The sequence below is a fragment of the Erythrolamprus reginae genome, chromosome 2 (genome assembly GCF_031021105.1).
Source record: "Erythrolamprus reginae isolate rEryReg1 chromosome 2, rEryReg1.hap1, whole genome shotgun sequence".
Classification (NCBI taxonomy): domain Eukaryota; kingdom Metazoa; phylum Chordata; class Lepidosauria; order Squamata; family Dipsadidae; genus Erythrolamprus; species Erythrolamprus reginae.
In genome coordinates this window covers 189842738-189858169 of record NC_091951.1, presented here as the reverse complement: position 1 = coordinate 189858169, position 15432 = coordinate 189842738, and the positions used below count along the sequence as shown (strand labels likewise).

The 15432-nt window shown below is 43.3% G+C and overlaps 1 protein-coding gene across 1 annotated transcript in view; it reads left to right on the top strand.

Annotated features, from left to right (window-relative positions):
* The first annotated feature begins 5594 nt into the window (after positions 1-5594).
* The window catches only part of LOC139161573 (nuclear receptor subfamily 1 group D member 1-like), a 46857-nt gene continuing 37019 nt past the window's right edge, over positions 5595-15432 (top strand). Inside the window, exon 1 of the mRNA XM_070740883.1 lies at positions 5595-5904. Coding sequence (XP_070596984.1) covers positions 5889-5904 — 16 coding nt within the window. The 5' untranslated portion in view covers positions 5595-5888. The remainder of the gene's footprint in view (positions 5905-15432) is intronic.

Here is a 15432-nt window from a genome sequence, read left to right as displayed (position 1 = left end):
TTTGCACAAACCCATCTTGTGTGCCAATTGTTTATTTATTTGTCAAACAAGTATAGTATTATAGTATGTATTAACATAACATAAGTAGAAAGTAGTAGTAATAGAAAGGATAATAAGACAGTAGGACAGGGACATTAGGCACAAAAGTGCACTTATGCACGCCCCTTACAGACCTCTTAGAAAAGGGGAGAGGTCAATTGTAGATAATGTAAGGTTGAAGATTTTGGGGTTGGGGGAAGCAACAGCAGAGTCAGGTAATAAGTTCCAGGCAGTGACCACTCTTGCTGAAATCATATTTTCTGCAGTTCTTTCCTGAACCCCTTCAGACAGTTGCTTATGTTTTGACCACCTCATTCCTGGACTACTGCAATATTTTACACTGCCCAGAATCCTCTTGAGTGGGAGATTCATGGTTCTTAAATATGATAAATAAATAAACATAAATGTGTTCTACACGGGGCTGCAATTGAAAACCACTTAGAAGCTACGGTTGATCCAGATTGCGCTGGCACAGACAATTATAGATAGGGGTCGCCAATCCCCGAAAAGTGACCCACCCCGAACTATGCAAGTGGCTGGCCAGCACATGCACACATATGCATATTTTAACTTATGTGAGCCACAAACTGACACACACAAACACACACACACGTGCACGCACAGCTCGACTTGCCTGAGAGTGGGCTGGTTCCTGTCTCTCTCCCCCTGCCAGACCACCAAGGCCAAGCCATAAAGGTTGGGACTATTGATTACAGGTATGCCATTTGATGCTCATGTAACGTATTTGCTTTACGAGTTGAGCTGATTACTAGTAGGCTACAATATTCCCCCTTTTGAGTAATTTAAGGTATCAATTATAACCCAAAAAAGACCATAACGGTATCGGGCTGTTAAAAGCCACCTTTCTGCTCAAGTTGAGTGAGCGTGCTCCAAGTTCCATCCATTAAACCAGTGTTTCCCAACCTTGGCAACTTGAAGGTATTTGGACTTCAACTCCCAGAATTCCCCAGCCAGTGAATGCTGGCTGGGGAATTCTGGGAGTTGAAGTCCAGATATCTTCAAGTTGCCAAGGTTGGGAAACACTGCATTAAACAGTGTCCCTTATTGAGATCTAAGAAGTAGGTCTTATCTGTGGCAGGCTCGCTCTCTGGAACAATTTCCCTGTTGAGATTGATCTGACCCCATTCTGACCATGACTAAGAGAGTGCTTACATCTGGCTCTTCCTGCAGCCCTTGGATTAAATTGGGTGGTGTATCCTGGGGTTGCATCACATCTTGTTAGTTGCAAAGTCATGTCTGACTCATAGTGGCCCCGTGGACTACGTTCCTCTGTCGTCCCCTTCTTCTTTTGCCCTATACCGTTCTTAACATTAGGCTCTTCTCCAGTGAGTCCTTCTTTCTCATTTGGCAGTCAAAGTATTTGAGTTTCATCTTCAAGATCTGGCCAAGGTTGATCTCCTCTAGCAATGACCGGTTTGATCGTCTTGCAGTCCAAGGGACTTGCAGGATTCTTCTCCACCACCCTAGTTCAAAGGCCTCAATTCTTCTCAGCCTTCCTTGTGGTCCAAATTTCACAGCCATCCACTGCAACTGGGAAAACCATAGCCTTGACCAGACCCACTTTTGTTGGCAGGGTGATGTCCCTGCTTTTTAGTGTGCTGTCTAGGTTTGCCATAGCTTTCCTTTCCAGGCGTAAGCATCTTGGCTCTAGTCCCCATCTCCAGTGATCTTGGAGCCCAGGCAAATAAAATCTGTCGCTACCTCCATTTCTTCCCCATTTATCTGCCAGGAATAGTGAGGGCCAGGTGCCATGATCTTAGTTTTCTTACTGTTGAATTTCAAGCCAGTTTTTGCAGTCTCCTCCTTCACCTGCATCAAAAGGCTCTTTAGTTCCTCTTCACTTTCTGCCATTAGAGTGGTAACATCTTCATATCTGAGGTGCAGTGTGTACAGAATGAATTGTTGGTTTTATTGTAGATGCCCTGTTTTGCAGTGAAATTGGTGGCCTTACCTTTTAATATGCTGCAGCAGTCAGTGGTTGAAGGATCTGCTGTGCCTTGGATTTACATTTTACAGCAAATTGGCAGCTATAGCTAGGAGAGCCTTTGCCCAGGTTCGTGTTGTGCACCAGTTGTGTCCATTTCTGGATCAGGATGCTCTAAGTCACAGTAATTCACACTTCTCATCTCCTGCTTGAATTACCATAATGTACAGTATATACCGTACTATAGGGTGTCATTGAAATTTTGCTTTATAATCATTGGATTTGTATTTTGTATTGCTGTTGTGAGCCCCTCCGAGTCTTCGGAAAGGGGCGGCATACAAATCTAATAAATAATAATAATAATAATAACAACAACAATAGTAATAATTGCAATAACAGTAATAATAATAATAATAATAATAATAATAATAATAATAATAATATGCATATAAGTGTAAGTTAAGGTTACAATGAGGAAGCGTAGGAGTGATTTTAATTTTTCTTGTGCATCAGTTCATCCTAAATGGATGTTCCTATGATAGTTTAACTGATGGTATCCATTCTTAGTCCCAGGGAAATTAAGAGAACTAAGGAATTCTCTTAAGCCTGGAATTCCCATTAAATTCTTTATGTATCTTCTAAAAAATGAGTCTAATTAGGTGCAGTGAAGCATGCATTCAGGTAAGTTTGTGCAGTTTTTAGCCTAATTAAATCCCTCTGGAAAATAACCACAAATCATGCTTAGCAGAGGCAGTGCAACTCTTTTTCCATAACTAAGATGAGTCACGTCCATAGAGCAAAATTTGCAGATTGTAGAAGAATGTTATCTCTGTTTTCCTAACATACGCAGAAAAGCACACCAAACAGCTGTACCATAACAAATTCAACATGTGTATCTTTCTTCCAAATTAATAAAGCATCTGCATAGCCCAGATCCTTGGGAAGGATTCGATTGGTTGATAAAAATGCCAAATTACATCTTAACATCTGGCCGACTGTGCAACCAACCACAATAAAGTAATAATTTATTAAACTTGTATGCCAGCCAACTCTCCTAAGATTTGGGGTGGTTTACAACAAAGTGCTGTAGAAGGCTAAGTCTTCCCCCACCCAAAGGGGCTGAGGAAGGGGGAAAACCCAAAACCTCTTGAGGCAATTAAAGACCAATAAAAGGAGAATAGTTTAGGGATCCTTAGTGCGCAATGAGAGCAGTGGTGGCGCAGTGGTTAGAGTGCAGTATTGCAGGCTACTTCTGCTGCCTGCCGGATGCCTGCAATTTGGCAGTTCAAACCCCACCAGGCTCAAGGTTGACTCAGCCTTCCATCCTTCCGAGGTGGGTAAAACGAGGACTCAGTTGGGTGGTGGTGGTGGGAATATGCTGACTCTGTAAACTACTGAGAGAGGGCTGTAAAGCACTGCAAAGCAGTATATAAATATAAAGCCCAGTGGTTCTCTACCTTTGTAAGGCGCCAGAATAGAAGCTTTAGTCCCTAACACCATGGGAAATTTCCTATGGTCTTAGGCATGTGAAATGGTCGTTCAACCCCAAAGGGGTCCCGATCACCAGGTTGAAAACCAACTTACTAAGCGCTATTGCTAGTGCCCTGCGCTTGTTTTCTTTGACATTTCATTACCCTAAATAGGTATCCACATCAGTGCTAGTAAGGAGTGGCTTACTCTGTTTATATTCTGGTATCTTGCCTGTCTGTGTGAGGGTGGGTGGGTGGGTGGACGGTCTTAGTGATGAGTTTTGGTGGCGCAGTGGTTAGAGTGCAGTACTGCAAGCTGTTGACTGCTGGCTGTTCAAATCTCACCTGTTCAAATCTCACCAGGCTCAAGGTTGACTCAGCCTTCCATCCTTCCAAGGTGGGTAAAATGAGGACCCAGATTGTTGGGGGGGGGGCACATTAGAGAGGGCTGTAAAGCACTTTGAAGCAGTATATAAGTCTTAAGTGCTATAGCTATTCTTTGGTTGGACTGTTTACTGATGGCTTTGGGAGGGTTTTGCCTTCTCTTTCTGCTCAAGATCCCCATGGACAATTGACACAGAATGCTGGACTCGATGGGCTTTGACCTGATTCAGCATGGCTCATCTTATGTTCTTATGGCTCTTTGGTAGTTTCTTGATTGTAATAAAAGAGGCACATCTCTGCTTCCCCTTCCAACCCATTTTATTTATTTTTATTGTTGAGTACATATTGGAGGTATGTAAAGATATACAGTAATAATATTCATATGCATGATACTAGTAACAAGGAAAAAATAAGAAACATTAGATATAATAATATTCATATACATGATACTAGTAAAAAATAAAATAAACATTAGGACAGGGGACGGAAGGCACACTGGTGCACTTATGCACGCCCCTTACTGACCTCTTAGGAATCAGAAGAGGTCAACACTGGACAGTCTAAGGGTAAAGTTTTGGGGGTTAAGAGATGATACTACAGAGTCTGGAAGTGAGTTCCATGCATCAACTACTCGGTTACTAAAACCGTATTTCCTGCAGTCGAGTTTGGAGCGGTTTACATTACGTTTGTGTCTGTTATGTGCTCGTGTGTTGTTGTGGTTGAAGCTAAAGTAGTCGTTGGCAGGAAGGACTTTCTAAACCACTTATTTATTTATTTATTTATTCAAATACAAAATGAAGGTTGGAGAGAATGAACATGTAGTAATATACAGTATATCAAGGAAAGGATAGAAGAGAAGATATGAAAATAAAATACGTCAATCAAGAAAAGAGGAGAAGATATATGAATGGAAGAAAAGATATAAAATATATAGGAGAGACAATTGGACAGAGGACGGACGGCACACTAGTGCCCTTATGCACGCCCCTTAACAGAAGAAGTAGCAAAGCGGGGCGCCTAAACCCCGTTTTCTCCTCCCCTGCTTCACCCGGTTCCATTTTCTACGCCGACCCCAAAAAAAAAAAAAAAGCCCAAACCTCGCTGTTCGACCATGTCCGAGCAGGGACGGCGTCGTCAGGCCGGTGCCTCTGTGTGCGAACGTCTCCCCCCCCCGCCCCCCATCTTAAGTCTCCGCCGCGTCCCTCCTCCTCCCGCCCCGCCTCCTGCCCATGTGCAAAGCCGCGGCGCTGATGATGTCATCGCTCGGGCCGCCCGAATGTGTGTCAGTGGGGCAAGCCTTTGATCCTGTCACATGCGGGCTACACATGAGCCAGGCGCTCGAGCGCTGCGCCAGATCCTAACTCGGCTGCCCTTCGCTCTTTGCCTCGGCTGAGGGGGGGAAAAACAAAACACCACCACCAGAGCGGGAGTCGAATAAGCAAAGAAAATACATAACAACCCAAGCCCAGCGGGAACCGCTCACCCACATAAGCCTCGAATTGAGGGAACTGGGTTGTGGGGAGGGAGCGGGGAGGCCCGAACGGCTCGGGCTTCAGCCTCTCGCTTCAAAAAAAAAAAAAAAAAAAAAAAGCACGTGGAAGCGGCAGCCGAGAACACGACCGCCGCCGCCTCCTGGAAGAAGCACAAACCATTTTGCAGAGTGCGGTGGCTCCGGAGTCGTCCAGCACGCGCGCGCGCGCTCTTCTCCCTCACATACACACACTCGCACCAACACACACAGAGACAGGGAAGAGAGGGGGGGGCGACGGTGGGGAGGATTCCCTCTTCGCGCACAGCCGGCTTGTTACCCATTCGCCCTCATTCTAGTTATTATTTATTTTTTTTGGCTCCGTTTGGGAGAACCCGGCGCTTCCTAGGAAAAGAGCGAGCTGAGCGAACCCGGCGCGCAACTCTTGGTCGCTTTCCTGAGGCGATTCCCGACCTCCCCTCCTTTTTTTCATTTTATTTTCATTCGGGTGACCCCGAGGACCGGGTTTTGCACGACTCGACGGGAGGACGGCGGGAGAGAGAGAGAGAAAAGACCCTCCAGCATGGATAACAATTCCGGTAAGCCTCTCGTGGTATTTCCCCCCCCCCGCTGCAATTTTCTTTAAATTCTCCTTTCTGCCCCTTCCACCCCCTTCCACCTTCCCCTCCGGATTCCCAAACGGGCTGGATGATGGGTGCGAATCGAGAGAGGAAATGAAGTAGGCGAGAAGCTCGCTTTGAATGGGTTTTTTTTTGTATTTTCATGCCATCACGGGCGGGTTGTTTGGGGTTTTTTTTTAACGTTTTCCACTCCTTAAGCATGCTCGCTATATTGTAGCTTCACTACACCGGAAGGAGCGCCTAAGTATGGGGTTTTAATTCATTTTTCCTTAAAACAAAACAAAACAACCACAGCAGCAGCCACCGGGAAATGCCTTCTTTGGCATTCTGCTTTAGATAGAATAGAATAGAATTCTTTATTGGCCAAGTGTGATGGGACACACAAGGAATTTGTCTTTGGTGCATATGCTCTCAGTATACATAAAAGATACATTTGTCAAGAATCATAAGGCTTTGGAAAGGAAATGAATGGAATGGAATAGAATAGAATAGAATTCTTTATTGGCCAAGTGTGATGGGACACACAAGGAATTTGTCTTTGGTGCATATGCTCTCAGTATACATAAAAGATACATTTGTCAAGAATCATAAGGCTGTGGAAAGGAAATGAATGGAATGGAATAGAATAGAATAGAATTCTTTATTGGCCAAGTGTGATGGGACACACAAGGAATTTGTCTTTGGTGCATATGCTCTCAGTATACATAAAAGATACGTTTGTCAAGAATCATAAGGCTTTGGAAAGGAAATGAATGGAATGGAATAGAATAGAATAGAATAGAATTCTTTATTGGCCAAGTGTGATTGGACACAAGGAATTTGTCTTTGGTGCATATGTTCTCAGTATACATAAAATATGCATTTGTCAAGAATCATAAGGCTTAGCCATTCTTGGGTTGCAACATCTATGGAAAGGGGTTCATAAAAAAAGAGGAGTTGGGTTGGGGACCTACAGGGAGAAGAAGGGAGAAGGGAGTCCAGGTGGGGTGGGGAACAGTTTTTGTTCATACTGAAACGGTTGTGGAAGAGGAAATGGAAAAGGAGAGCTACAAACAGCCGATTGAAGATGTAGGCAATACAAAGAAAGACAGGAAAGAAAGAGGGGACTTATGGGTGTAATGCAAATTCTTGGAGACTGCGGATCTTTCACTGCTGGGACTGGGAGAGGGACGGGGGCTTTGGGGCGGGTGGAATTGCTGTCCAAATCGCTTTGAATTTGGGTACGATGAAAAAAGGGGGGGGGGTGTCACATGGCTGCCGCTGCAATTTGTGTGCTGCTCGGTAAACAAAACCCAAGCGAGGTTGGATGGATGGTTCTGGAAAGCGGCTTCTTGTTTTTGTGTGTTATCCTCGGCTTAAAAGAATGGGAAGGGGTGGAAGGGGGCGAGAAAAGCTCCCCTCCTGCAGCCGCCTTTTGTGTATGGATGCGGGAGAGGTTAGGTGGGGTCAGCGCGATTTGACTGTTGTGGAATGCAGGAGAAGAGTTTGCAGCCTGATAGTGAAAAAAACAAAACTGGGAAAGCATTGAGGCGAAGAAAGCCACTGTTTTCAGATAAAATAGGTTGCTGGGCTAGTCCACCCCTTTTTAAAAAATATATCAGAGGTAAATGATCTGATGCCCTGCAGCAGGTGTTGATTTCAACTCCCATAAACTGAGTTCAGACATCATGAGAATTATAGTCCAAAACCATCCAGGACAGTCTTTCTCAACCGTGCATCTTGAAAATCCCCAGCCAGCATGGAGAAAATAAAAAGGGAGAAAGGAATACCTGGGCAGAATTAGATATTACGCTGATTTTTTAAAAAAGCAGGCTTCTGGTCCTTACTGCACTGAAGAAAGATCTTGATTACACTTCTGCAGCAGGAGGGTGATTTAAGCAAAATTTTAAAGGAGCCGTAGCTTCATTGATCTGCAAAGCGACTTGGGGTGCTAACTTTTCAGAAGCAGAACACTATCGATACAAATGTTGGGAGGCACATATTAAATATTTCATGCAGGGGACATTTATCTTTTGCCGCTGGAGATTTGGCATATTATTCCAAAGAACAAAATACGGTATTATTCTGTTTTCACTTAATTTCGTTCCTCGTATGTGTACCTGTTTGTTTAAATGCAAACCTAGATTGCATTAACTGTCATGTAAGGATGTCTTCCTTGCTGGGTTTATTAAACCGGCTGTGAAATTTTGAAACGTGCAGGAGAACTGGGGTAGATGTTCTCAGCTGTGCTCTCTTTTCACAGTACAATGTGAATCTGTATTTCTCCCCCATTGTAAATGATCCTTTGGACCAGTGTTTCCCAGCCTTGGCAACTTTAATATATGTGGACTTCATTTCCCAGAATTCTCCCTCCAGCATGCTTTTGCTGGGGAATTCTGGGAGTTGAATTGGAGCTGCTTCATATATCTTACAGCTGCTTTTGCAGTTCCATATGGGAAAATTTTTAAGGCATTAGAATGCAGTGACTTATTAATATTCCATCTTCTATCTCCCCGACGTTGATTCTATATCTTAGTTTAAGTACAGTTTGGGAGTACTTTACCTTGTCTCTCTCAAATGCAAGGTGTCCCTATAGAGAGAGATGTTGGCAATAGGAATTGCCAATCTGGTGCCCCAAAACAGGAGATAGGGACAAGTGTGAAGACTCAGACTGCTTCTCAGAGGATATTTGATATCTGCAGTGTTCTGTCTTGTATTTTAGTTCATCCACTACAAAGGACAATTGTTTGGGGCTGTGTTCATGGCTTGCTGGTAGAACACAATTTTTACTGGAGGAAGCTTTAGCAGCCAATTTCTTCCACCTCCAGGGAGGGTTGGGAAAAAAATTGTTCTCAGAAGTTTTGGAGTTCCCTGCAACAGTAATTGCGTGCTGAGCTGACAATATTGAGCAAGAGATTTCACTGAGTGACCCAGTTTGTACGCTGCGCTAAGCCATACTTTGGTTTATTTGGTTTTGACTTAAGTGTGGGAACTTCTCAGACACTTGGTGATTAAGTAGCACAATTAAGGAAGCCATGGTTTGGCATGATGTATGAACCCAGACGAATAATGGGAGACAATTCTTTATTCCTAAGATCCAGAATTTTTTAATTTTTCCAGTTCTTTGTTATGCCCTGCTACTATATGTAGCCTCTTTAAGCTCTTTGACATTGGGGGGGGGGGGGGGGTATTTATAATAATTTCTGGTTTTACATCCACCTGAGACTCAAATCCCTTGCCAGGTGCAGTGATACCTGGGTAAACAACTGTTTTGAAACTCATAAATTTGGTGCTCAACACATTTTGACATGAACATTTTGCTTGGTACTCATTGTTTGGTACTCAAGCAAGAACTTGTTGGTGTCGGCTGCCTTGTGACTCATTACACTATTCCTTAATGAGGAAAATTTGACACACATCCTTTTAGAATGTTTATCGCACCTCCCAGAACCAATTCAGGATGAGTACCAAGGTACCATTGGTTTGGCATCTCAGGCAGATCACATTTGTTAGTGTGTTTTTTTGTTGGGAGGGTGGTCATTCAATATCGATTCTTTTGGGGATGACCCTGCTCTCATATAGGAATTTTGCAAGAGTGGCAGCCATCACTAGAAATGGAATGGGCACGAGATATCCCTTTTCTGGGTCAGCGTTTGTACTTGAAAGTCATATCGGGCATAGGTGGGGACTGAAAATATGTTTCTATACCAACTAATCCTGAATACCGTCCTCTAGCAACACAAGACTGGCACCTGCACGTGCCTGAGAATTCCTCCAGTTAATCACAAAGTGATTCACTGGGAACAGAGGAGGCCAAACATAGTTACATCTGCCCTCGGGCCAGGAGCAATCTTTTGAAGGCTGGCAGAACAGGTCAGGAATGTTTTACTTACCAAAATAGTCTCTGGTGGATTCTATTTATAAGGACTAAGGTTATTCAAGGCAGATACATCCATCTGCAGCTCAGGGGCAGCACAGAGTTTACTCCTCAGATTCCTTTCCTCCCTGGCTGGCTTAGGTACGAGACGACCTCCTGCTGAGCCAAAAAAGAAAGCTGTAGGAGATATTTATGGTCCGATAGGACTTGGAAGGATTAAGTTGTTCCCTGGTACAGTCAACAGAACTCCCATTTTGCCACCATTCCAGACAGTCCTGGGGAAGGACCACAATTCAGTGCAAGGCTTCAATCAGAATAGAACTGGAAGGTCTTTTAGTCCAACGCCTTTCTCAAGCAGGAGACACTATACCAGGGGTGTCAAACTCAATTTCATTGAGACCCACATCGGGGTTGTGTTTGACCTTACAGGGGCTGGGTGGTGGTGGTGGTGAGTATAGCCAATTCGATGTCACTCATGTCTGGGGCACCTGTAGTGGCCCAAGCACTCTCCCGGCCAGTGGCGGGTTCCTCTTCTGTCCATACCAATGCGCTACAATGTTTTACTGTTTGTACGAGCACGTGCTCTCGCGAGATTTTGTTTCTGCGCATGCTCAGAATCAGACAATTGTGCGCGTGAATCCTGTCACAAGATTTTGCTTCTGTGCATGTGCAGAAGGAAAAAATAACTGGAAATTACTAAAAATAAAAGTGCTGTACATGGGGTGGTAAATTTAGCATCGGAGCTGTTGCACGCAAATTGGGTAGTCGGCAGGCCATTACTGGACTACTGCACTGGGGCGCAGGGGTAGGAATCCACCTCTACCGGTCTCCCGAGCGATGGCTTCCTGCAATCCACTGCTAAAGAAAATGGAGCTCGGGAGGGCCCTTTGCACCATGAACCAGTCCTTTGGTTTTTTCCCAGGGTAACGTTGCAGTCCAGAACTAAGCAGCCCATGGGCTGGATCTGGCCCCTGGGCCTTGAGTTTGACAGCCCTGCTCTACATCATTTGAGACAAGTGGCTGTCCAGTCTCTTCTTGAAAGCCTTCACTACTGGAGCACCCACAATGTCTGAAGGCAAAACTGGAAGTTCCACTGGTTAATTGTTCTCAATGTTAGGAAGTTTCCCTTTAATTCCAGGTTGCTTCTTTCTTTGATTAGTTTTCATCCATTATTTCTTGTTTTGCACTGGAAAATAGGTTGACCCCCTCTTCTTCATGGCAGCCTCTCAGATCTTGGAATATCACTATCATGTCACCCCTAGTCCTTCCATACCTATTTCCTGCAACCATTCCTCATATGCTTTTCATACCTTGGGGAAGGGTTGCAGTTTTCTATAGATTAGTCAGGAGACTGTTTCTCTGAGTTAGACATCTTTGGCCCAGATAAGCAAAGATTTGGGGTATGATAACTAATTCTGTATACTGTAAAATAAAGGACCCTGACCTCTATGGCAGTATTCCTTAGTCAAATACCTTGTGTTGGAATTGAAAACATTAGTCATCCTGGCTAATGGGATGGATGGAGCAGTCCACTGGATCTGGAAAGCCACTCTGTTGCCAGAGAAGAATCTGCAATGGAGATTCCAGCTGGGAGCAGGTGATCCTTTGATGAATCCAACCTTCTCAGGAAGCTTAGGCAGTGGAATTTATTTTCTACATACCAGTTCCTGTGGCATTTATGATGACTGCGTTGGCAGAGCACGCTGAATTCAAGCTACTCAACTGTCTGCTGGCCTTTTAAATAATGCAGCCACTAGGTGGATATTTTATACAGTAATTGAGTATGATATGGTAATATGATGTTAACGTGTGGGTAAACATGTCAAGCATGTCAAGGATGGCAGTGTTAGATATTGTAGGTCAAGAATTGAACAGAATTTCAAATTTTGGATTGGGTAACATTGAAAATTTGCATCTTGATAGACATAAGATTAGCATAAGGCATCCATCTGTATTCTTGATAGTGAAATTCTCTAAAAAACTACATTAGGGATAGGAAACAGCAAGCAAAACTCATGCACTTTGGAAGATGGCCATTGCCTGTTGATTTCTGCATGAATGGAAGCATGACATGGGCCTGTACACCTTACAGGTAGTCCTCGATTTATAATCATTCACTTAATGGCTGTTTGAAGTTACAACAGTGCTGAATAATGTGACTTATGACTGATTTTCAAATTTATGATCGTTGTAGCACCCTCATGTTCACATCATCCAAATTCGGGCGCTTGACCATTGGCATGTATTTACAACAGTTGCACTGTCCTGGGGTCATGTGATCCCCCTTTGTAACCTTCCCAGCTGGCTTCTGGCAAGCAAAGGCCACAGGGGAAGAAGCAAGATTCACTTAACAACTGCAGTGATTCGCTGTGGCAAACAAAGATCGTAAAATGGGACATAACTCACTGAACAACTGTGTTGCTTAGCAATGGAAATTTTGGGTTCATTATGGTGATAAGTCAAGGATTACCAGTACTTGTTCAGGTAATACAGGAACAATCACACAGAGTGCCCAAAGGACAAAACTGTATGTCTTCAGTACAGAGTTTTTTCCCATCTTTGTTATCAAGTGCTGGCTTCAAAGCAGTTGTTGATAATTTTGGATGGGGGAAAAAACTTTGGTTGTCTGCATTTTGGGGAAATAATTCTTGTCAATCTCTCGTGTGCTTCCTCATCTGGTGGAATGTGGCGTCCTCGGAGAGGGGCGGCATAAAAGTCAAAGAAAGAAAGAAAGAAAGAAAGAAAGAAGGAAGGAAGGGAAGGAAGAAAGGAAGGAAGGGAAGGAGGGAGGGAAGGAAGGAAGGAAGGAAGGATGGAAGGAAGGAAGGGAAGGAAGGAAGGAAGAAAGGGAAGGAGGGAAGGAAGGAAGGAAGGGAAGGAAGGAAGGATGGATGGATGGATGGATGGATGGATGGATGGATGGATGGATAGATAGATAGATAGATAGATAGATACTGGCAGGTTTCTCCTCTGCTTTGCTTTCTTGTTGGGAGAAACAGATGGCCTTCCATGCTCCCTGCCCCAGTTTTTGGGCTTCACCCTTATTAGCTATGGGTCTGAGCTTCAGAAGAGAGCCAGTTTGCTCTAGTGATTAAGGTATCGGGCTAGAAACTGGGAGTTCTAGTCTTACCATAGCCATGAAAGCCAGCAGGGGTGACCTTGAGCCTGTCACTCTTTCTCAGCCCAACTCATTTATCATGGTGGTTGTTGGGGAAAATAGGAGAAGCAAGGAGGATTAGATATATGCAGTGCCTTGAGTTGTTTATATTAAAATAATGAAGGTGGGATATAAATAATAAATAAGAAGAAAGGTGCTGGTGAAGACAAAAAGTAGAGAAGGCGGGCTGTTCCCAGTGCTTTAGAAGCGGCTTTCATGTGGGACTAGCAGGTTGTTTGACTTCAGGTCTCATCTTTTGCTGCTTCGACTCTTGTTTGGCTCAGCGCTCCCATCTAAACTGCAGGAATCTTAGGACTGTGCTCTGGGTTGTCTTTGGAAATGTTATGTAAATGATGTTTTGTTTGCCTCTGCTTTCTGCACCTACAGTGTACAGCAACCCTAGAGAACAGCCTGAAATATTAAGTGAAAAAGAAAAACTTACAACGACTGTAAAATGAACTGTTGTTGCCGTCTTTTCTCCCCCAGGAGTGGATAGAAGTTGTGGGCTTTTAAAGCTGCCCAAAGTGTCAAAAGGATGCTGTGCTTAGTGTAGTGTCCTGTATATTAGTACTGCTTGAAAATGGCCTATCCTGTGAAAAAGCACTCAAAATTAATGCCCGCTTAAGAGGGACAACAGATTCAGGAGAGACACAGAAACACTGCAATGACAGTGTTTGGAAAATAGACTGGTTTGCAAACAGATTTAGATTGGATTTCAAAGGAAAAGAATCAAACCTTTCCATTCCCTTTAGCTTTAGTTTGAAGATGAATGTTTCAAGGCTTAATTTCCCTTGCCTTGGAAGGGTACACAATGGGAACAGAATATGGAAATGAATACGCCTCTGTGTTCTAGAATTTTTGCCTCTCTCTTAAGCCATCCTAGGTGTGTGTTTGGGCTGAACACATAATAATGGCTGGATCTGTTCCTCTGGGTTGGCATTTGCTTAGCCCGAGTTTATACCATTCTGTAAATTCCAGAATTAAAAGCATTTTTTGTTTTGTTCTTCATGCTGGCTCTACACGGTTATAATCTCAGATATTTAAGATACAGAACAGTGCCTTATACAGGTAGTCCTTGATTTACGACCACAATTGAGTTCAAAATTTCTGTTGCTAAGTGAGACAGATGTTAAGTGGATTTCCCCCCATTTTACAACCTTTCTTGCCACAATTTTTAAAGTGAATCACTGCAGTTGTTAAGTTAGTAACACAATTGTTAAGTGAATCGGGTTTCCCCATTGACTTTGCTTGTCAGAAGGTCACAATGCTCCCAGGACATTGCAACCTTCATAAATTTGAACTAGCTGCCCAGCATCTGTATTTTGATCGGGGATGCTGCATGATTGTAAATATGAAAAATGATCATAAATCACTTTTTTCAGTGCTAAATGAATGGTGGTAAGTCGAGGAGTAGCTGAATAAGATGTGCTCTGTAAATATAAATAAAACAATGTCAATCCTTTCATGTATATTACATCTCAATGGATGTCTCTTGGGCTGTAAATATTTGGAGAGAAATGGAATCTGAGTTATGCTTCAAAATATTATTTTGGTTCCAGGCTACAAGTCTGGAGAATATAGTAGCTGCACATATTTTCAGCTATAGAATGGTGAAATGTGCCTTGTGCTAGCCAGAAGCCATAGCAATTATTAAAGGAATCCTGTGTTTCATTAAACCATTCTTTCCACCCACTGTTACTATAGCCTTAAGAGTCTTCTCCTTTTAATAAGGAAGTTTTGTTTAAAAGGGAAATCAATTAGAACCATAATGTTATATAAACTATATTATTCATATACTGGTGTTACTGTTTCTAGGTGCCCAAGAAATATTTCTAGCTTTCTAGCCCCAGTATCTTTTGCACCAAAACTTTGACACAGAATATACCAGTGGTGGGTTTCACTTACTTTTGCTACCGGTTTTGGAACCAGAGTGCGTGAGTGTGCAATGTGCGCACAATGCTTCTGCACATGAACAGAACCACCTGCGCATGTACATAATGTTTTTGATGATGTCTGGGCAGGTGGGCAGAGCCTCCTGTCGCCATAGCTACCGGTTCGTCCAATCTGGGGCGAACTGGTAGAAACCCACCACGGGAATATACCCTTTTGGACCAATACATATATCCCATTCATTTCAGAGAGTTCTCTGTGTTTTCGGTAGGAACTATCCGTGGAACCTAGGTGTATTCAAAACATTGTTTTCTGCTTTTGATATTCTTTGATGTTTTCTTCCATAGGCTGTTTTATTTTGGGTATACAAACCAGGAATCTCCTGTTTCTCCAGAATCCTTTTTGTTTCTAACAATCATGGCTTTCATGAACAGCTTTCTTTTTAAGGAGAAAATTAACTAGTACTTTGTCCTTTCCCCACAGATCCTTGACCTCTCTGCATGCTCAAAATAACACATTCTCTCGGAGCTCTATAGTCTCAGTACAATGAAGTAAATACACTGTGCGTTCAGTTTATGGTTCT